The sequence below is a fragment of the Rhineura floridana genome, chromosome 9, assembly GCF_030035675.1.
Source record: "Rhineura floridana isolate rRhiFlo1 chromosome 9, rRhiFlo1.hap2, whole genome shotgun sequence".
Taxonomy (NCBI): Eukaryota; Metazoa; Chordata; class Lepidosauria; order Squamata; family Rhineuridae; genus Rhineura; species Rhineura floridana.
In genome coordinates, this window is record NC_084488.1 from 31,896,099 (window position 1) to 31,918,358 (window position 22,260).

Consider the following 22,260-nt stretch of genomic DNA (forward strand, 5'->3'; position numbering starts at 1 on the left):
TTCCTTCAATAAGAAAATTATATGCAAGAGTTGCTTCCAGTGGCACAAAGAGTAATATTGGTATGTTTCCTGCAATCACACATGTTTAAATGGAGACTTTTGCTACAGTGTGTATTGTGGCCCAGGTTGGGGGGGGGGGGAAGTTTCGAGACACCAGACTCTGACATCGAGGACTGTGAGGATGAGCTGGGGGAGGAGACAAGCAGCAGGGATAGTCCACAGAGCGCACGAATCCCAGTCACTGACACCTCAACTCCCCCTGATCCTGGCCCCCCTGCTGAAGTGCAGCCAGAACTGTCAGAGACTGCCCCTTTGGAGACTGTTCTGTTGGACACACCCTCATCACCTGTGCCCACAGTAGAATTACCACCTGTTTCACCTGATGTTTCCCAGCCAGGCACCCTACAGGTCCCCATGGTAGAGCAAGCTGACTGCCCACCACTCTTGGAGGAGGAATGTGAGAGCCAGCTCCCGTTGTCCCACGTGTGCCGGCAGCAGAAGTGGGAGATTCAACAGATGTTGAGGAGCCGCCAGCGGCTTTGCATGAAAGCTAAGCCGCCTTAAGGGGACGCAGGGGAGGGGTTCGTTGCTGAGTCAACATTGTAGTGCTGCGCAATCATGCTTAGTCAGACTTAGGCAAAAGTTCCTAGAAAGCATAGTTAGGTTAATGAGGCGCACTGCTTTTGATGTAACTGTAACTTTAATAAAAAGAGGAAAAATTTCACAGCCGCGTCTGAGACTGGCTCTCTCAACTTTGGGCAGGACAGTGTGAAAAGTTCTACATCATGCATGGCTGTTCAAAACAATGCAAATATAAAGAATGCACATCTTGTTTTTGAACTAAGATTAAGTAGCAAACAGCCAGCTCAATGGCCTGATTTTAAAACTAGATGTAACAGCTCTTAGGAGGCCTCCTGTACCAATGCAACTTTACAAGTTATAGCATTATGATATTTCAGGGGTATCACTGCAGACACATGCTATGCAAGTTTATTTCATACGAGTGTAAGGTTTAGCTTCTTGCACTCTTGCAGAGTGGCATGTGCACTGATGCTGCTATATCAATAAGAAAAATGCTATAACTTTCAATTTTGAAATACCCTGCCCTGTAATCTAGTTTTCTCAATTCTGTTACATCATACAGAAAATCTTTTTGTTCACATGTATTCACAGGAAAGTTCTCTTTCCATATCTCTAGCTGTGATTATTTGCAGGAAATCTGCTACTCTTCTAGGGGCTTCTGTGTTTGCATGATGTTACTGTGGAATACATGCAGCCCTTGAAAGTTTAGGCCACATTTCACACTGTTGGACATTCCCCTTAGTACAAATCTAACAATTACACAGTAGAGTACAGTTTTTCAACTGGATTTCAAAACTACTACAGTGTGTGATGCAATTTGTCCTAGCTGCTTCTACATCATAAGAACCTGAATCCAGCTACCTACCCTGTTTTAATAATTCTATCTTCTGGATTATGTAGCTAAACCAGGTTTTCTCGGAAAGGATTAGCTGATAGCTATTTCTTGCATTTTGGAGGTGTACATTAGCAGTCACAGTGGGTATTGCACTTAGATCAGTAGGTCCCCCCTGCTCTGCTGTTGTGCACAAACATGACCTGAACATGGTGGCCACTTTTTTTGACCGTATGTCTGCCTTTTACCTTGGGACAGTTGAACCTCTGGTCTGATTTGTAATTATAAGAAGATTAAATGGTTATATATGCTAGATATCTGGAAGATTTCAGACTAGCTTTAGAGTAGGGAAAGTGGGAACCCCAAAAGGAACTGAAAGCAAAAAAAAAAAAAAAGGTTAGACAAAAAAGAGGTTTATTGATCCAACACCTTTTGGACCCTACTAATCTTCCTTCATGGAACTCTAAAATCAGTTTTTTACAAATTACAGAACTGAATGGTATATAAAAAGCTTAAACTCGCCAATAATGTATGAAAAAATCATTACAGACTAAAAAGGATGGAAATTTGTACCTCTCATTCAAAACAAATACTGGAAAATGTAGTCTGGAAGTAAGCTGAATAGGGCAGCAGTAGAGAGTATCTAAAGTTCACCAGGAGTTACTGGGCAAGTGTTCAGCGCAATCCTAAACATGTTTATTTAGAAATAAATAGCACTGAGTTCAGTGAGACTTAGGCTAAAATCCAATACATGTCTACTGAGAAGTAAGCTCCATTGAATTCAATGGGACTTACTCCCAGGTACGTGTGTATTGGATTGCAGATGTTGGACTGAACCAGGTGTTGGACTAAAATTCCCATCAGCCTGAACCACTTTAGAGGGCCACAGGTTCTCTACTGCTTGAATAAGGATGCATAGGGTTGTACTCTAAGGTTGTAACTCCCACTGAATTTAATAAAAGTTCTGGATACACATGCTAAGGATTTTGCTATTAGAGGCCTTTGTTGAGCACCTGATGATGTTACTGGACTTGCAAAAGAAGCCTCTAGAATGGCTTAAGTTTCCATATTTTCTGGAACCATTTCAGGTATCTACTGAGTTGGTCCAAAAACAAATTTCTCCCACATCCAGCTCAAAACATTTGGTTATGCACTTTGTGACTACTCCCCTTTACCTTTCTGTCCATCTCTTTCAGAATAAAGCAGGGTGGTAATTAATGACCTGTGGAAAGCCTCCTTGCATAGGAGGCATAATGTGATACAGTCTGCTTAAGCCTAAAGTCTTTTGCATTTATTTTACCAAATATTTAGTGATTAGATGCAGCCCTGGGCGCCTACTGGGAGGAAGGGTGGGATATAAATCAAATAAATAAAATAGATCTATACCCCCCTATAGGCTTATCTAATACAACACAGTTGAATCAAATGAGCTTGTCACTCAGGATGCGGATGTTCTTCATTATAAGACTGTTTGAGCCAAAGACTTTCTGGTGAACTAGTTCTGGAACGCTATGTAAGCATCACAATTAGAAAAGAAGGCTCCCAATTTATTTTTCAAAGCCAAACTTTGGGGGAGGGGGTGATGATCGTGGTGGTAATAATGATAATACTTTTAAAAAAATCTAGCTTTGTTACAAATGCCAGTTTTAGAGTTTTTACTTAATTCTCTTTTACATTTGGTGCTTTCAGTAACAGGAGCTGGGCTTGGTTCCCAAAAGGACACCTGGCTTTGATTCAAGACTAATTAACCCTGGCAGCATTTGTGGGAGTAAACAACAATCTTGTAAACAGAAAAAAGTACTGATTCTGTCAAGTTGATTGGTTAAGGTCAGCGGGCAGAGATGTTTGAAGAGACTTCAACAAATAGAGGCTGTCCACCCCTTCTAGTCAGAAATGTATGGCAGCAGTAAATGAACAATTCAGCATGTCATTCTGGTTCTAGGTCTCTGAAATGCACTGTCAGGAGAAGTTGCTGAAGTAAACTGGGCTTATGTCAGCATAGCACTTTGCACTCCAGAGTCCAAATGTCAAGGCTACTGAGACTGCAGTCCACAAACTGCTTACTTCATCATAGTAATGAACAGACAATGACATTAGTGGGGCTACTTTAGAGTAAGTATATTGATTGATTTACTGTGGTTACATATCACCCCATAACATGAGTTCTCTGGTTGGACCACACACAAACGCACACACAAAACTAAAATAGTATAAAGCAATAAAAACCACATGACAAGTTAATTTAAAAACAAGCATGATTTCAACATCTTTTTTTTTTAAGTAACATTTATAGGTGGGCTGAGGAACTGACCAGTTCAAAATAATAACCAAAATGAATTTGCAGCTCAACGTATGTGTGTTTTCTGGGAAAAATTCCCACTGCCACAATCCAGTTCTAGTCATGAGAAAACAAGCTGTTAACATGCAATTAAGTGCATGAAAATATGGGTGGGGTGCATATTTGAGTGCATCTCAAAATATGCATTCCATACAGAGCAACTGGTGTTGACAGACTGTGTCTGCCATTCAGATATTCATTTGAATGCACAGCTGTTTTATGTCCACATTTTGCACTCCTAGTGATACATGCACATGAGGTGCAGATCTTCACAGAAGCAGAGCAACAGAGTGGAGTGGGATTTATTACTAAGAAAGGATGCATGTGATTGCAACCATACTCTACTAACACAACTAAGCAGCTCTTAGAAGAAATCAACATAGTAAGGATGCGTACCATTTTAGAACTCTCTGATGGGTAGATTCACACCTGCACTCTTTACTTGATGTCTCATCACTAGAGTATTAAAGAAGACTACTTGCCAAGCTTACCATACCACTGAACAGCACTGTGTTTGACATCAGGCAATATGAAAGTTCTGTTTCTGACTATTTAATCTGTGTAAGTCATATTGCTTTTTACACAAACCACAGAGATTCAAAATCTTTCCAAACTAAAAAAGGCACTCTAAAATCGGAAGCTGTGCTGTTCCTTGACAAGAACAAACATTTCAACTTTACAACATAATTAGGTCTTTTTCTATGCATCCGGATTCTGTGTCATTCACCACTCCTGAGGACTGCCTGTCAAAGACATTTTAGTAAAGTTTGACATGCTTGATACTGTTCAGTTCAAGAACCGCTTCAAGTCTCTTTTCAGGAACTGTCAGAAGTTAACGACAGAACTTTGTTCCCTGGTAATCCGTATCTATCTATCCATCCACAAGTACTAGGACAAGCAGGACATATTACATCAAACAGAACATCACCTGCAGGTCCTGCAATATAATTTATGTCATCGAATGCAAAAGACCAGGATGTCATATCCAATATGTAGGAAAAACCACAACTGACCTACGCACACTCTTCAGAAACCACAAATCTGCAATCTTAACAAAAAAAAGTGGAGAAACCAGTTGTAAAACATTTCAACATTGAGAGTCACAGCCTGTTGGACTTTTCTAGAAGAGCTATAGGGATGCCAACAGATCCAGCAGCACTGACTAAAAGGGAGCACTTTTGGATATACTCTCTGGACACATTGGCACCATATGGCCTGAACCTGGATGACAGTACCAGCATCACTTAGCTTCTGTAAATGAAGCCCCTCTGAACATTCCATCCTCAAAGCTCTATAACTGCCACCTTGATAAAAGCACTTGTATGTTAGCAGCTGATGAAGGCGGAAGCGGAAACGTTTTGGTATTACAATAAAAGCCTCTGTTTTGTTAATCACAATTACGTGCACATATTTTTAGGTGATTAACGGAATCCTTATGGGGATCCAGAGCAAGCTTGGGTGAAGTTTTGAAAGCCTCTTGCTAGCTTGTGTCCTGTAGAGACGAATCCGGCGGGTTAACTTCTCCGAAAGTGCAGTAAACTAGTATCTGATACCACATATCCAGAGATGAAGAATTTGACAGCAAGCTTGACTAGAAGAATTTGACAATATCCAAAGCTTGACTATCAGCAAACGAGCATCCACTGTCACGTAATTCAGGGTGGAGAACTGGACTTAACTTCCAGCTCAACTCCCAGGTAGCCTAGCCAGTGGTCGGGAATGGGTCCAACAACATCTGAAGGGCCACAGGATCCTCACCCACGAAACGCACATATCAGTGTTTTGAAGAATTGGTCTGCATTCACCGCACCAGAAACTTGGGAAGTCACCTGATTCAGGCGGCGGCGGAAGCGTCACGTGATTCAGGTAACTGTCTCGCTCGCCCCGCCCCACCCCACCTGCAAGCCCAGTTTCCTCTCGCTGGTAGAGAGGATCTTTCAAACTTGTTAGTTTCGACGCTCTGGCGTCGTCTGCAGAGCGAATGGAGATGTCCCCAATCAGAGAGGCGGCTGTAGAACAGGGGCGGGGCGTCCCTGAGACTTCGGTTGCGTGGCGGAAAGAAGAGCGCGAGACGAGAAGGGTGGCTGGTTTGGTTGAGTGATCGAAAAGAAGGAAGCGGCTATGGCGGTGGAGAAGCACCGCCTCCGCTCTTGCCGCCGCCGCGCTTCTTCCTGCTAGCGTGAAAGGCTGGTTGGCTCCGGTGCCGGGAATGGCGGGCCCGCCGCGGCTACGGCCGCTTCCCTTGCTGCTCCTCGTCTTTTTGGCCGTACCCTTCGCCGCCTCTGAGCAAGACACCGGCCAGGACCGAGAGCCTCCGCCGCAGCAGGAGCAGCAGAAGCCGCCGCCGCAGCAGCCCGCGGTTCTGGGGCCGGAGCTGGCCAGGGCCGAGGTGAGGGACGCGGAGGTCCTGCTAGCGCCTTGAAGTGGAATGGGTGAAGCGGGGGTTTGTGCGGGGGGGGCGATCCACTGAGGACGGTTTCGACACAGTAGCCAAGCTTGCTCTGGCTCTTTACTTGTTCCTAGATCCTCTCCGTCAAACTCCCCCTGCAGCCTTTGTTCGCGCAAGGGTTTTTTCTTTCTCCTCCTTCCGCGAACGACACGACTTCTCTCTGGCCTTGCTTTGAGTACTAGAGACGCGAAAGCGGCATGTCCGCAAGTGTCCTCGACGAATTGTGGGCGCTTTTTTCTCAGCCGCTTCTCTCAGTCTGGGCGAGGCAGACAAGGAGCGAACAAAGGCGTTGGGATGCCTGGTCCGCAGCCTTTCCTTCGAATGCTTTGTTGGAGTTAACGGTGCAGATATGTTGTTACAACCACCACAGAAAGGAGCCTTAACGGTGTACAATAAGATTTGGTGGACTAGAGCCCATTTGGTCACGTCCCTGGAGTGTTATCCTCCGGGGCCATGAGTTTATGACAGGAACCGGGTTCCTCCATTCAGCTTTATACTGAGGGTTTCCTGGTCTCACCCCCCTTTACTTATCTCCTCCCCCCCTTCCGTTTCCCAATGCCCACTGCCTGTGTCTTCATATAGGCACGTGCACAAGTACCTTTTTGGCCCGAGTATTTTGTAGATTCACCCCCACCCAACTTTATGCCAGTGTGTACCTTGGCTAACTGAAGATAAACTGTTTTTCGACCTGATGAGCTGGGATCTGCCTGTGTAACTTTATGCCGCAGTATATATCTGTCAAAGAGTCTTGTGGCACTTTCAGTACTTTCTGGGACAACTGTCTTGAAACTGGCAAAATGGGGCTGATACCTGCTTATCTCCTAAGAAATATTTACTCTGGTGTTAACTAACATTATTACCATCACTGGAGCTCCCGCTAAGGCTGTTCCTAATGCTGGTCATACATAAATGGGTGGCAGTGAAAGCCAGCTGTTACAGTACTGCCATAAGACATAATGGTTATCTGGGATTATAATCATAAGGTTAAAATTTAGTTTCAAAAAGAAAAATTGGATTGTGTTCCCAGATTGTTTTCAGGGAACGAGGGAACAATGTTTTCTCTTGAAAAGAGAGATGCCATGGTTTAGGCCTGCAATTGAATCCTACATCTACCCTGAAAAAAGTCCTGCTTCTTAATAAAAATCATGGTTGGGCTGGAACAGTTCAACAGTGAAAAGAAGAGACTTTCCATTTATCTAGAGAGTTTCTTTTGTTACATAATCTGCATATATATTTTGTTCACAAGATGAGCATGGCTACAGATGGGAGTGACAGGTGTTAAGTAGTCATATTTTATTTCTGATTACATCACTGAAATCCACCAGAGTGTTACTTTAATGAAAAAAGTATGGCATGCATTATGGGCGGTCCATAATGTGCATTGGAATCATTACTTTCCCTCCCTGCAAATGGATTTTGCATTGAAGACCTCATTTTATCACTCTTTAGTTGTCATAACTGTGACTGGAATGAGGTGGTTTAGAAGGGAGGAATTAATTGTTCTGCACTAGAATTGGGATGGGGAACCATTTGCCTGACAATCCTGTGGATTTACGGAACTGTGACTGCACCCAGCTGTGACTTCACACTCACTCATCTATTCCAATGTGAGACAGTTGCAAAAGGGTTGTTCCATTCTGTGTCCTACTATTTCAATTCTTGACTATATCTCTCCCTGGAAGAGCTCCTATGACTTCTGAAGCTGGGAAGTAGAAATTCAACATGTTTAACTTTTCCCAGCAGGCAGATACTGTGAAGGTGCAAAACTTCCCCTGCAGCAGACTTATAGTCGGGGGGGGGCACCTAAATTCCCCCCAGTTTTTTTCACAAATAATTAAATTTATTACAGAAAACAATTTATGCCTTCCTGCTTTTTTGGTCCCCCCCCCCCCGAACTTGTAGGTTGACTATGGGCCTGCCCTCCAGAACGTCTGCTCATTATGCAGTTGTTAAAAACACAGGAGCCCTGCCAGGCCACTTTCTTTGCTAGGAGGCTTGCCACACTGAAGAAGCCTATATGCATGCTGATGACTTTTCCCTGTGCATCTATCTTATCTTCACATAGGGTGAGGAGGGTAGGAGAGGTAACTCCGAACTGTGCTTCCCACTTCTGAAAATCTCCTTTGTCATCTAAGGAGTTAGGGATGGTCTGCTTTCTTTGTCTTACCCCAAGAAGTGCTCCCACTCAACAAGTTTTGCTACCCAGTTCTCTGCCCCCTCTAGATTTCAGGTAGATAACCCTCATGTTTCTCTTTTCTCTTACAATTTTAGAATGTCTCACATTTTAGCAAATGCTACTCTTCTGATAGTAGCAAGCAGTATTTCTGCTTAGTGTGGAAATCATGGCAGTCAGATGCACCTACCATAAGTATTTGTTAAGGAAACAAAAGCATTCTATATTTCAGAGGTGAAGAATTTGTGGTTCTTCAAATGTTGTTGGACTCCCAACTCGCATCAGCCCCAACGACAGTGGTCAGTGGCTGGATATAATGCCAATTATCATCCAGCAACATCTGGAGGGCTGCAGGTTCTGCACCTTTCCGTACTTGAACAAGTTTATTTGACAGTGCTATTGAATATGAGCACCAGAGTTTCCCTTATTTTGTGGGAATTTTGTCTTACAGTACCTGCAGCACATGCAGAGAGATAGAAACCAATTCAGGTAATAAATTCTAAGTCACCATAGGGCCTTCCTGTGCTGTTTCCGCTTTGATGGTTCTGGAAAAATTGAAAAAGCAGATGCCTACATCACATGCAGAAGGATGTCTGTTGACTGCACAAATGATGCTGTTCAGATAACACATGTAAACTTGCTGTATGTTTGGTATGGCTTAGTTGATATTGATGACTTGTGCTCTTAAGCTATTATTATACAGCCATGAGAGTGGCTGTATACTATAGCCAGCATGGATTTTTTGCATTCCGCAGTGTTAAATTGAAAATACCCCCTATGCCATTCTCATGCTTCCTATAAGGTCATTTCAAAACAAAACTTTACAAAACTTATAGTCCTGAACTCAGAAATGCTTGCTTAACAGCCCCCTAGGTTTTCATGGCGAGACACAAAACACCCACAGAGAATCTAGAGTTCAAAGTGTAAAGCAAGAGAAAAAAATCCAGACCCCTGTTGGAGTTTTTTCTGTCAGTGGCCTCATAATTTGTTGAAATTAATTAAAAATCAACCATATTCACAGAGTACCTGTAATCCTATTACTGACCTTGCCCCATTCACTGACCTTCATCGTCTGCAGTTTAAAAGTTTAAAAAATGCCTGGCTGATTTTTAATTAGTTTAAGAAATTTAACATTGGAGTCAATAATCAGCACAGGCTGCTCAGTAATAACCAACTGTCAGTGTTCTAAACACCAGATTCACAGCTGTTTGACTTGGTTAATCAGATGGCCACACCCACACCAGACCTTTGTTTCACTTTAGACAGTCATGGCTTCCCCCAAAGAATCCTGGAAAGTGTAATTTGTGAAGGGTGCTGAGAGTTGTTAGGAGACTCCTATTCCCCCAACAGAGCTCCAGTGGCTAGAGAGGTTTAACAATCAGCCCCTCTTCTTGGGATTGTATCTCTGTGAGGAAAATAAAGTGTCTCCTAGGAACTCTCAGCACCCTTCACAAACTCCACTTCCCAGGATTCTTTGGGAGAAGCCATGATTGTCTAAAGTGGAATAAAGACCTGGTGTGGCAGTGACAGCTTTGGTTTAAATTTGGGTGGGAGACTACATGTGCCAGCTGTAGAATAAAAAACCCTGAAAAACAATGATACTGTTCACAGTGATTTCCTTTTGGAAAGAAAAGGGGCTTTTCCTCTATCCAGTGCCCACCCACCCAGTCCCCTCCCCCTTCCTCCCTATCCCTACCCTTCCTGCCCCCTCCCTGCCTTTCCCCCAGGTCAGTTTCACCTATCCCAAGCGTGATTGTACAGGAGTAAATCCCACTGAACTCAAAAAGCATGCTAATGATCAAACCTGCCCTGCCCTCGTCCTCCTCCCCTCCCTCTTTTCCCTCCTCTCCCCTTTTCCTCATTCCCCCTCTTGCCTCCCTTCCTCCTTCCCCCATGGTCAGTTTTACCTATCCTAAGCATGATTGTCTGGCTTGGGACCCAGGCACTTCCCACACCAATTTTTAAAATTATTTTATTACATTTATACCCTGCCTTTCCTCCAAGGAGCTCAAGGTGGTGTACATGGTTCTCTTCCCCTCAATTTTATCTCTACAAACAATGCTGTAAGGTAGGTTAGGCTAAGAGATGGTGGCTGGCCCAAGGTCACCCAGTGAGCTTCATGGCTGAATGGGATTTGAATCTGGATCTCCCAGGTCCTAGTCTAACACTCTAACCACTATACCACACTAGAACTCCACCAGTCTCCCCATTCACTGAGGTCATCTGTAATAGCTTTCTTCCAAGTGCCCCCTTCATCAGAGGTGAAGTTGGTGGCTACCAAAGAGAGGCTATTTTTGGTTGTGGTGCCCTGCTTGTGGAACTCATTCCTTGAGGAGGCTTGTTTGCAACCTATGCTGCTCCATTTTCAGCGAAGAGTTTTTCTTAAAAAAAAATCTTCCAGGCTTTTTAAAATGCTTTAAACTTAATGTTTTAAATCTATTGATCTGATTCTGTTGTCCTTAAATGCTGCTGTTTTCAGTATCGTTTTTACCGAAGTTACTGTTTGTATTGTATACTTACCTTGGAATGTTGTGATGAAGTGTGGTATAGTAATTTGTAAAAGAAATAGAGGGTGACAAATCTGGGATTGCCAAAGTGGTCAAAAGGTTATATATGGAATGAGTGTGGCTTAGAGGTAACAGAAATCTATCCAGGGTTGTACCAGTCTAAGCTTTGTAATAATGGGGACAGATGGCATCTAAGGGTAAATGCCACAAAAATGTAATCAGCAAAGTATAGGCGACTCAAAGTCTGAAGTGCAAAATATCTTTATACTTCAGTTTTTGCTGGGTAGCCTGCAAAAGTAAATAATGACTATGTAATTAAAACATGAAATATTAACAAAATGTTAGGACACACAGTATATTCTGAAGTGGTTAGAGACCTTGAGATCAGATCTGAAATAATATTTGTAGCTAGGTATGTCCTGCTGCATGTAAAAAAAGTAGTGTGAAGTGCTCGTAAGTTTCTCATCTAAAATTAGTCAGTAAATCAGTAGGTGAACAGAGTTATCACATAACCCAACACAATGTCCAGTGGACCAATGTTCTTACCTTTTGGTGATTACCTATGATTTGTTGACTTGTCTCATTTCAGCCATTTGAATGCCACCATTTAAAACTTTTGAAGCATTGTAAAGAAACATAGTGTTGAAAGCTGGTGGAGCCTTTGTCAAGACCCAAGGCTAAATCATAGATTGATTTTAGACTATAGCCTCTGAAACAGCCATCATATGTGGCTTCTGAATAACTTTAATAAGAGCGGTCAGCTACAGGGATGCAACAATTTCTGCAGATGCCTGACACTATTGGCTATGATAGCTGCTGCTACAATCAGTCAGCTGGATGCTTCTGATGACATTTGACATTTGACATTTAAGGGACCCAATCTGATGTAAAGAAAAGTACAGCACTTGGATCAGGGAGACCTACAGACTGGAGAGGATTAATTTTTTTTTCTTTTCAGAAAGGGCCTACTCTGGTTGCTCCAGTCCATTCTGTTAGTGAAGACTCTACAGATAAGACTAATCTGGGATTTATCCATGCATTTGTGGCTGCCATATCGGTCATCATTGTCTCTGAACTTGGCGATAAAACTTTCTTCATTGCAGCCATCATGGCAATGCGTTACAACCGCTTAACAGTGCTAGCTGGGGCTATGCTTGCCCTAGGGTTGATGACATGTTTATCAGGTTAGTGCTGTAGTTTGTCTGTCTGGTAACTTAAAGTATTAAAGCTACAATACAAAAAGTAATGCACATTTGTGGGAAGAGCTGCACACAGCCAGAGCTTGCTCTTGGGGTTTCTCATTCTACAGTAGCTTCTGTTACCAAAGTTAACAGTAGTTCAAAGAGTAGAAGGAAGTGCTGCTGTGAGAATGTCAGAGCTGTGCAGTTGTCTTATGTATGTGTTTAGGCTGCAGTCCAAAGAAGTAATATGTTACATAGGGATTGATCTGGAGCAAAGCAGAATTCCAGAAATTGGATGCTGCAGTAAGTGGGAGGCAGTTTTCATTAACTTCTCTTTCCACTTTTGTCCCTGGAAATCTGCTCTGGAGGGTTGGAGGAATCTCCAGAACAGTGTGAGATGTGACACCAGGGGCTGCAGTGAGGGAGGTGGGATCTGAGAAAATCCCCTTCTGCCTATGAAAGTGTCTAGTTTGTGGATTGGAAGCCTCCCTTCAATCTGACTCACTTTTATGAATGGAAGAAATCCTTCCATTTGTGGGACAAACGGTCTGGATCCAACCCATTGTGTTTTTGCTAATGCATTCTGTTTAACTGAAATTAGACCACTATAACTGACATCTATTGTATAAGGGGTTTTTCAGATTATTTTGGTACTAAACCTGGAGTAGCCAAATTAGTGTCTTCCTTATATTGTTAGACTACAGCTCCCATCATCCCTGACCATTGATTGTGTTGGCTAGGGCTGATGGAAATTGGGAATCAAACAGCATCTGGAGCTTACCATGTTGGCTACCCCTGCATTAAACCATGGTTTATGGTTACACCTAAATAAAGCCACTTAAATTGACTGTCCTAGGCAACCACCATTTCAATGTATAATTTAACTGTGTTATTTTGAAATAGATTTTATTACTTAATCTGAAATGAAAAGTATCAGCTTGCTAAGAAAACTGAGCTGTCAGATGAATTGGGAAGTCCCCAGTTCAAACTTTGTCTCTGCCATGAATTTTCCAGTGGTTTCTAAGAAGCAACTCTCTCAGCTCCCCATTTGTAATAATGGGATTATAAGGTGGTTGTTAGGCAGGGTTACTAAAGGAAAATATATCAGTGAACTTTACTTGATAAATATATCACTGATATTTGCACCAAATACCATGCCAACCCAATAGCCAGAGTATGGAATGCTGTCCTCATGCTAATCTACTATCTTATTTATTTATATACACACATATGCTATAAAGGCAGGAAAAGGCCATAGTTTAGTGGTAGAGGACATTTTTTGTTTGTTTATAGCTGTTGAGGATTAAAAATGCTCGAAATAAAGTTCCAGGGACATTTCCTATAATCTACAGTTAAAGGATTTTGGGTAGCAAGGATAGGAAATACCTCTGCCTGAGGAACTGGAGAGCTGCTGTCACTCACATAAAACATTTAATCTGATTCAGTAAGGCAACTTCATACGGTTGTGGGCTGCAAAATAGAAAACATGCAAAATAGAGCATGAAGAAAACAAACTCTTGAGTGCTGGTGGTTCAAGCCTTATATTTTGTATCAAATCCATCCAAAAGATGGCAAGTGTATTCTGGAAGAGTTTGATGAATTACTCCACAATGGGACAAGTTGGTCGTTGTTTTAATGATGTAGTATATTATATCTTATGATGATAGCTGCCCCGGGTTCCCATTTAGGAGGAAGTGTGGGGTATAAATCTGACCAAATAAATAGAGTTCCCTGAATTAATGGAGAATCTAATTCTCTGTTAATGAGCCTGAAGGAAAGTCTGCTTCAGAGGTAACCTGAAATGTTTCTTTTTCTGTTCTTAGTTTTATTTGGCTATGCCACCACAGTAATCCCCAGAGTATACACCTACTATGTGTCAACGGCACTCTTTGCAATTTTTGGCATCCGAATGCTTCGGGAAGGTTTAAAGATGAGCGCAGATGAGGGCCAGGAAGAACTGGAGGAAGTTCAAGCTGAACTCAAGAAGAAAGATGAAGAGGTAAGTTAAAGTGTATAGAGCATGTGAATACACTGTGTAGAATACCTTGGTGAAATCAGGAGGAAAAGCATCTGGATGTTTAGCCACGTCTGTTCCTACACAGAATTATCACAACAGATATATAGCTGGTGTTGTATATAGCTCTTCCACAGCTCTTGTGTGATAGCTGCGTAGCAAAATTTATCCTCTGCCTTCTGTAGTGTATTTAACAGCTGACTAAAACCGAGTTATGCTCCAAGAACAGGAGAAGAGAAGCTCTCAGTGGCAAATCTCACTAGGAGAAATGTGCAAGTGTTAGAATATGTTTAATAGTCATAATGGAGGCTGTTCTAACAACCTCTGGTCAATTGATTATGCTCTTCATTTTGGTTGCGAGATCCTCTACAGGTAGAATCTATCAATAAGTTGTTGTGCTATATAATTATAGTCCTTGGATTGTTACTTCTAGCTTGATTTCAATACAGTTCTTGTAGTCTATGAACCAGTAAATTGACCAACATAGGATTAGCAATGGATCATTCTTACTAAGTTATTTAGATAACTTCTCCCTATTTCAGAGTATTTTCATTAATATTTTCATTTTTGATGTAACAGTGCAGAACTTCAAACAGTAACTATTTTTAGAATTGTTTCATTAATCGTTTCTGAAATTGCTCATACGGATTAGAATTGGCATAACGTGTTAGCTCTCATTTTAAAGTCACATTACTTTTACATGGTTTGCATTCTGTTTCCATCACGTATTGGTAATAGGAGGAATATCGAAGTCTTGGCTAAGTGGTAGTATTTATTAATCCAAAATTGCTAATATATGTTAGTCACTAGGTACTCCTGAGAGGCAGGTAGTGTTAGTTTTCATTCTTTCCTAACCTCTGCCCTCTGTTTTTAGCTCCAGAGAACAAAACTATTAAATGGACCTGGAGATGTGGAAATGGGAACAGGCCCCAGTATACCTCAGAGAAAATGGCTGCATTTTATTTCTCCAATTTTTGTGCAAGCTTTTACTTTAACATTCTTAGCAGAATGGGGTGACCGCTCGCAGTTAACCACAATAGTTCTGGCAGCAAGAGAGGTGAGTGAAATGCATAAAATGTACCTGATGAAAGAACAAAATTCTCAAGATCTAATTAGATGGTTTAGCATTGTGGCCTCACTGGCTGCTGAATTGTAAGCAGATGGTGTTTCTCTTGGCTTTTGGCTTGCTGTGCTCATGTTCTTAGCCTATAGTTGCAGTACATACTCTGCAGTATGTAGCCTCTGTGATTTAATACCTCTGAGAAAGGACTTTTCCTGCTCTTGTTAGCACTCTGAGGAACAATGGGAACTGCAAGCAACAGCTTTTGAGAACTGCAAGCAAAAGTAGATAATGTTGCACTTTATATTTTCATTATGCCATTCTCTGTGTTGTATATAATTTTACTATTGTTTGGATATCCATTCTAAATCTCATCCTTCTACCTTGCAATCAGTTATCCAGAGGATGCTGCTACTACTTATTTAGAACTGTAAATAAGTAGCAGTAGCATCCCCTAGATAACAGCAGGGTAGAAGGATGAGATTCAGATTGGATATTGAAAGAGTAGTGGAACTGCATCAACATACAGGGTAGAATAATGAAAATGAGAAATGGATAATTAATTTTCCAGTTTGGTTTGCTTTGTAGGTTCAGGTGATTATGCCAATGTGCTTGGCATAGAATTGTAGAATAGTAGATTTGGAAGGGGCCTATAAGGTCATCAAGTCCAACCCCTTCTCAATGTAGGCAGCAGCACAGGAAAAAGTTATGCAATGACAGAATCAGTCTGATCATCATGGCAAACAGCCAGGGAGTGTCTTGCTTGTTGACCGTTGTTATATCCATGTATAAAGAACAAGTAGCTGGCAGAACAGGAGAGGACAAGAAACATGAAGGAGGGGGGGATCTATGTTTAAACCACTTGGAAAGAGTGTATAGAGCAACCTTCTGTTTTGAACTAAAGCTTTCATAATCCCTGACCATGGACTGGGGGCTGATGGAAGTTGTTGAAAACAGGTGGAGGGCACCAGGTTGGGGAAGGCTGGCTTGGCGAACTTATTTTAGTGAAAGGGCTGTTAAGCTTATTAGATAAAATACATTTGATAGGGCAATGGGTAGCTGAGTGTGGTTTAGTGGTCAAGGTGCTGGACTATGACCTGGGAGACCAGGGTTCGAATCCCCACACAGCCATGAAGCTCACTGGGTGACCTTGGGCCAGTCACAGCCTCAGAGGGAGGCAATGGTAAAACCCCCTCTGAATACAGTTTACCATGAAAACCCTATTCATAGTCATCATAAGTTGGGATCGACTTGAAGGCAGTCCATACATAGGCAGGTGCCAATGCCTCACTGCATGTTGTAGTTGCATGTATTTACTTCAGACAGAGCATAGTAATGCATACCTTACATTCTTCAAAGTGTGCACTGCCACATCTCTTGCTGAGTAAATGCATTCAAGAGTTGCAGTAGTAGCACACAGTTTAAATCCTGGAAATTGGTTTGCCATGGTACAGAGAAGGAGTACCATGGTGAAAGTATTCCAGTGGGATGTTGTAAACCGCCCAGAGAGCTTCGGCTATGGGATGGTATACAAATGTAATAAATAATAATAATGTGTTCTGCTGCTCCTCCTCTTCTTTAAACAAGAGGAGGAGTGCTTAGGCCAAATACCCACCACATCCTGTCTCCATCTTTGCATCTTCAGTGAAGACACGGGGCTCACAGTAGTCTGCTTTCCCTCTTCAGAGTCAAGGAGAATGTGTGTGACAGCAGTACTCTGTATGCTTATGGTAGGCTTTGTCTGTATATGAGCTTTCTTTCTTTACTGCTGCTAATAGCTGAAGGACAAACCCATTATTTTCCTCCACCTCCCCTTTTCTCCTTTAGTAAATACTCATGTTGCACCTTTTTACTGTCTCCCAGTCCCTGCAGTTTAATTGATCCAAATTATTTTGATTAGTTCTAAGCACAAGTGATTCTCAGGCCAAGGGATTTAGATGCAGTACAGAATGCACAGATGCTTCTCTAAGGTGGTGAAAGTGTACTTTTGTCAATGTCCTTTGGCATAAAATGATTGCTAAAAAAATTGAGCTCTTACTTCTTTGGGCTGCTTCTTGTTTTATGAAGAACAACTGCTACTCAGAAGTAAGTCCCACTGAGTCGGTGAGGCTTCCTCTTGGGTAAGTGAGTATAGGACTGTAGCCTTAGATACAGGTGCATGTATTAATGTATCTGCCTTGATATTTCCAGGCATTGGAAAGAAATATGGTGTTGAAAGCTGATGGACAGCCTTTGTCCAGACCCCAAGGCTAAATAATCATAGTTTGATTTTAGACCATAGCCTCAGAAACAGCCATCATATGTGGCTTCTGAATGACTTTAATAAGAGCGGTCAGCTACAGAGATGCAAAGATTTCTGCAGATGCCTGACACCATTGGCTATGACAGCTGGTGCTACCATCACCTGGATGCTTCTGAACATGTGGTGGCTTGTTCACAAGCTGCTGTGTGACCTCAACCACTAGTAAGCGACTAGCCTAGTTTGTGGTTTAAACCGAGATGGCTATCCTTTTTTGGCGTGAGGGCCGTATTCACCCCTGGCTAATTCTTTAGGGGCCACATGCCAGTGATGGATATGACCAAATGCGGGTCTGGCTACCCTGTGTTCCCTCTCTCGCACATACACATGGGACACACAGTTCCCCTCTTGAGCTGATCTGCACAGGTCAGGTGAGGAGAAGGGCTATTCTATGTCTACTTTAATTTTTTCATTTTGCTATAGCCACCAAAATTGGTGAGGACTTATGGTTGGGGGCTACATCAGGCCCCTAAACTTGGGCGTTAGCCACCCTGACTTAAACATTATCACTCTTTCACTCCTACAGTCAAGGTGGGTATTTAAAACGAGTTGGAAAAGCAATTCTTGTTTCCAGTTATCTCTGCTACAACACTCACCCTTCATTAAATGATCACCTGTGTTGCCTTCATCCCAGGAAACAGCTGTCCAATTTGATCAGCCTGGTCATTAACCCCGACTTATGATGTGGTTGACAGTATTCTCCATGTGACTTTGTTTGATCATGCCCTTTGAAAGTATAAGTGTGTGGAGAGCTGTAGCTTTTAAACTGTAGTGAATATTGACCCTGTGTATTTGTACAGGATCCCTATGGTGTGGCAGTGGGTGGAACAGTTGGACATAGCTTGTGTACTGGCTTAGCAGTGATTGGAGGAAGAATGATAGCACAAAAAATCTCTGTTCGGACTGGTAGGTTAATTCTTTATTAGAAATCAGTTTGCCTAACAAAACAAAAGGGACAAATGCTCAAACTTGAGTTAATATGGGGCTGACATAAGGAGAGAAGTGTTGGATACATGCCATGAGTTACTATGGCTAACTTCTGTTGGGCTGGAGGGCTGCATCAAAACCAACTGTTTTTCCTGCATGAACACTTGAGCACATGCTTGCTTGTGCCCATGAGCATCTGAGGAAAATAATATGGCCTTCATGCTGCTAAGAGATTAATTTTAGTGTCTGCACTCCTGCAAAAAAAAAAAAACTATGAATTGAATGGGCCTAAATTCTAATAAGCTTATACTAGCAGTACTGTAGCTGTTTGAAATCTGATCCGTGTGGACAGTTTCCCAAGTAAGAGGACATTTGTGTTAACTCCTCACAAAGTAGCATCAATCTCAATTATGTATGTACAAGGTGACAGGCACATAACCTTAGCAGTACAGCATAATATATTAATTGGGCTTTAGTTTAGGTTCAAAAGGCCAGTGCTTTAAAACCAAAATGAGTTGGGAGCAGGGCTGTGGAGTCGGTACGCCAAACCTTCGACTCCGACTCCTCTATTTTTCTACTCTGACTCTGACTCCACCCAAAATTGCTTCCAACTCCACATCCCTGGAAAGGGCTGTAAATGTCTTTTTAAATTGGAAGCTCTCATAGGAGCATTTTTATCACTGCCTGAATATGTGCTGATCTTGGCATCACAGCATTTGTCTTCATCTGGGTCCTGTGCCATACACTGACACACAAAATGTTTTCCATCTTGACTTATGGTGAAATGCTCAACTACAGCTGACTTCATGGGAAGCTTCTTTGACATTTTGAATTTATATTTTTAAAAATTTGTCAATCAAAATTTATTTTGAAGTCTGAGTCGGTATATTTCTACCGACCCCACAGCCCTGGTTGGGAGAACCAATGTCCTCATTCACTAGAAGCTCCCAGACTGTTAATATTTTCATCAATTGGGCAAATACCTCTTTGTAAAGTTGACTGCCTACAAGTGGTTTTTGTAGGAAAAAATAGCTCCCTTGTCAAAAGTCAATTTCTTCATGCAGTGTTGGCTTTGCTCAAGCACATGAAGACTATGCAGGTGGACCACATCATGGGGTACTTCCAACAGTGAACAACCATAGTAGTTTGCCATTTGTGGATTCTTAAATCTGAAAATGATTGAATTGTGTGTGATAAAGTACAGGGACTTTGGGCTGTATTAGAATCCCTTGGTTGAAAGCAGTTCTAACAGAAGAATTTGTCATGATTAGAAACTGCTAGAAATGGGCAGAGCATTGCTTGAAGGCAGATGGGCACTGAAGTTGTTTATAGGGTAAAAGAGCCGTGAGATGCAGTGTGAAATTCGTCCTTATGATCTAATCATCCTTTTTTTTTCTCTTACAGTGACAATCATAGGAGGCATTGTTTTCTTAGCATTTGCATTCTCTGCACTATTTATAAGCCCAGATGCTGGTTTTTAACAAGATGTTTCCCCTTTACTTGAAAGAGCAAGAATTAGGAGCAACCCCTGTATATAGTGTACAGCTATTAGTCAAACAAGCACTGAAGATGGGATGCTGTAACTTTTATAGTAACATTTAGTTTGGTATACTTTGTGGACACAATCTGTGCTGGAGACGTACATATTCTATATATTTGGGACATGAATATTATGTTTGCTTACTGTAGCTAGCTTGGGTAAACTGAGATCCACCTTCTGAAATTTTACGAGGTTTGCTACTTCATCTACAGATCACCACTAGCCATCGGTTAAAGATCCCCTTTCTGGATGAATCACTGCTGCCTGGGGCTAGCAGTTACGCCTTATAAAAGTGTCTAGTACTAAGTATTAGGGACAACCTTTTGCCTCTGACCTTACAGCCCAAATAAATCATTCCACCATGAAAAATGAAAACCAGGAAAGCTGAGAGCTGCTGTTGTGATTTAGACATCTACTCAAGAATTTGGATTCAGCTTGTAGCTGAATTGTGGAAAAACCAGGATATTTTGGTATGGAGTATGCTAATTCTGATGACTTCAACTACGCAATGTAGCCATATAGTAATTTGTAAAATCCTTTTTTTGTATTTATGTGAAACATTCACTGCTTTCTCAGATTAAAGTACTAAAAGTATTATTTTTCTTAATAACTAAAAATGTACAATAGGAGAACATGAATAAAATTTAGGTGTCTTCTGTTATATACATGCAATTATGTTGAATGTTAGATTGATTCAGAGGAAACTTGTGTCATAATCTATTACTGATCAATTTGGGTTTTTTTTAAGAGGCAAGCATTTTGGCAACCTTCATTGTTTCTACTGGGCACATATTTCTGTGATCCCTTGAGGTTGCTACTCCCATCTGTTTAAATCATGGAGTAAATTCTGTAATGACTCCTAAATTGATGGTTGGGGAGTTTGAATAGTCTAATACCGTGTCTGATAGTCTCTGCTGTAAAAACAATGTAAATACCTCCAAGTACTGCGTAAGTGCAGCAGTTATCTGTACTTCATATGTAAGCGGTATCTCTAGACTAGAAAACTAGTGCTTACATGTGAAGGATGGAAAACTATTGCAATATTAGGAAATCAACTATCTTCCAAAAGTAGTCTTGGCCCTTAAAGGTGAGAGGGGTTTAAGTATACATTTTACAACAGCAAGCTTAGAAGCCCAGATGAAATTAGCCAAAGATTTAAGAATTACTGTAATAGTTTATCAGGATGGAAAGATTACTTGAAAAATAAAACTCCTTTGTAAAGGTGGCTTGATTGTTCTTGTTTCTGCTCCTGTGGTTCTCCAAACCAGCATAGATTTCCTAGCCTACCAGCTCCAAGCATTGCAATTTTGAGAATGACAGATTTTACTGTCTTTATTGTGGGGGGACTTTTCAGTCCAGAGGCTGCATTCTGTTGGGATGTTAGCATACTTTGAGGACCCATTCTAGTACGGCAAAAGCACTCAAGAAGAGGTGGGTGGGGGATGCGGCCTGGAGAGAATCCTGAATGCTGTCTAGGGATGCATTATGCAGTGAATCACTTCTTCCAATATAGAAGTATAGGTTCTATTCCAGAAAAATTTCCTTACCCTTTCCCTGTTGCTTTGATATAAGCACAAAATTGACTTCTAAACCACCAGTGTCACTTGCCTTTTTAAAAAAGCTTCATTCTGTGGTGTGGCTGAAGAACAGCAGTTGTGGACAAGCGCGGTGTATTAAATGTTTTAATTTTTACTTCTATTTTATCACTCACTTTTTATTACTATAGTGCTTTATATTCTATTCTATGGAATTCAAATTGTAATACAAAATAAGCAGTTAAATACCATACAGCATCTAGCACAGCAAATCACAACTGCCACAACAGGCAAAAAATCAGGAAGTTGCGTGCCAAGATTCTCCACAATTTTCAAGTGGTCCATTGGGGGAAAACATTTGGCAACTACTGGCTAAGGGGTTTGGGAGGTTAATCAGTGATACCAACCCCTCTTCCCCCAGTGACATGTTAAACCAGCTGATCAAAAGCCACTGAGGGTGGTAGTACAAACTGTTAGGGAATTGTTGCATAGGATGAGTATCATAAAATTTATTGAAAGATATTAACGTATATAAGAAAATAGTGGGACCTGCCACAAATGTGGGAAGTGCATTGTTCCTTTCAACCCTCGCATCCTTAAAGATACTGCTTTCTGCCTTCCCTCAACTATCTGTATTCCAAAACTATTGAGCACTCAGTCTCATTGAGATTTTTGGGGAGCAGGGGTGACCTAGAGCTAACTTTTTTTCTAATCCTGTACTTCTCCAAAGCTTATGGCTTCTCCTTCACCACCTGATATCTCCTCATCGTGTGCAGATAGTGTCATTTTGACTACGTAAGCATGAGCACTCGCTTCTGAACAT

General features: G+C 41.7%; 1 protein-coding gene across 1 annotated transcript; it reads left to right on the forward strand.

The window, feature by feature from the left end:
- Window positions 1–5,712: 5,712 nt before the first annotated feature.
- TMEM165 (transmembrane protein 165) lies at window positions 5,713–21,127 on the forward strand. Its single transcript, XM_061584173.1, has 6 exons — window positions 5,713–6,141; window positions 11,840–12,065; window positions 13,886–14,061; window positions 14,951–15,133; window positions 18,236–18,341; window positions 19,767–21,127. The coding sequence occupies exons 1-6, from the start codon at window positions 5,962–5,964 to the stop codon at window positions 19,841–19,843; spliced, it is 948 nt and encodes a 315-aa protein (XP_061440157.1). The 5' UTR covers window positions 5,713–5,961; the 3' UTR covers window positions 19,844–21,127.
- The last annotated feature ends 1,133 nt before the right edge of the window (window positions 21,128–22,260 follow it).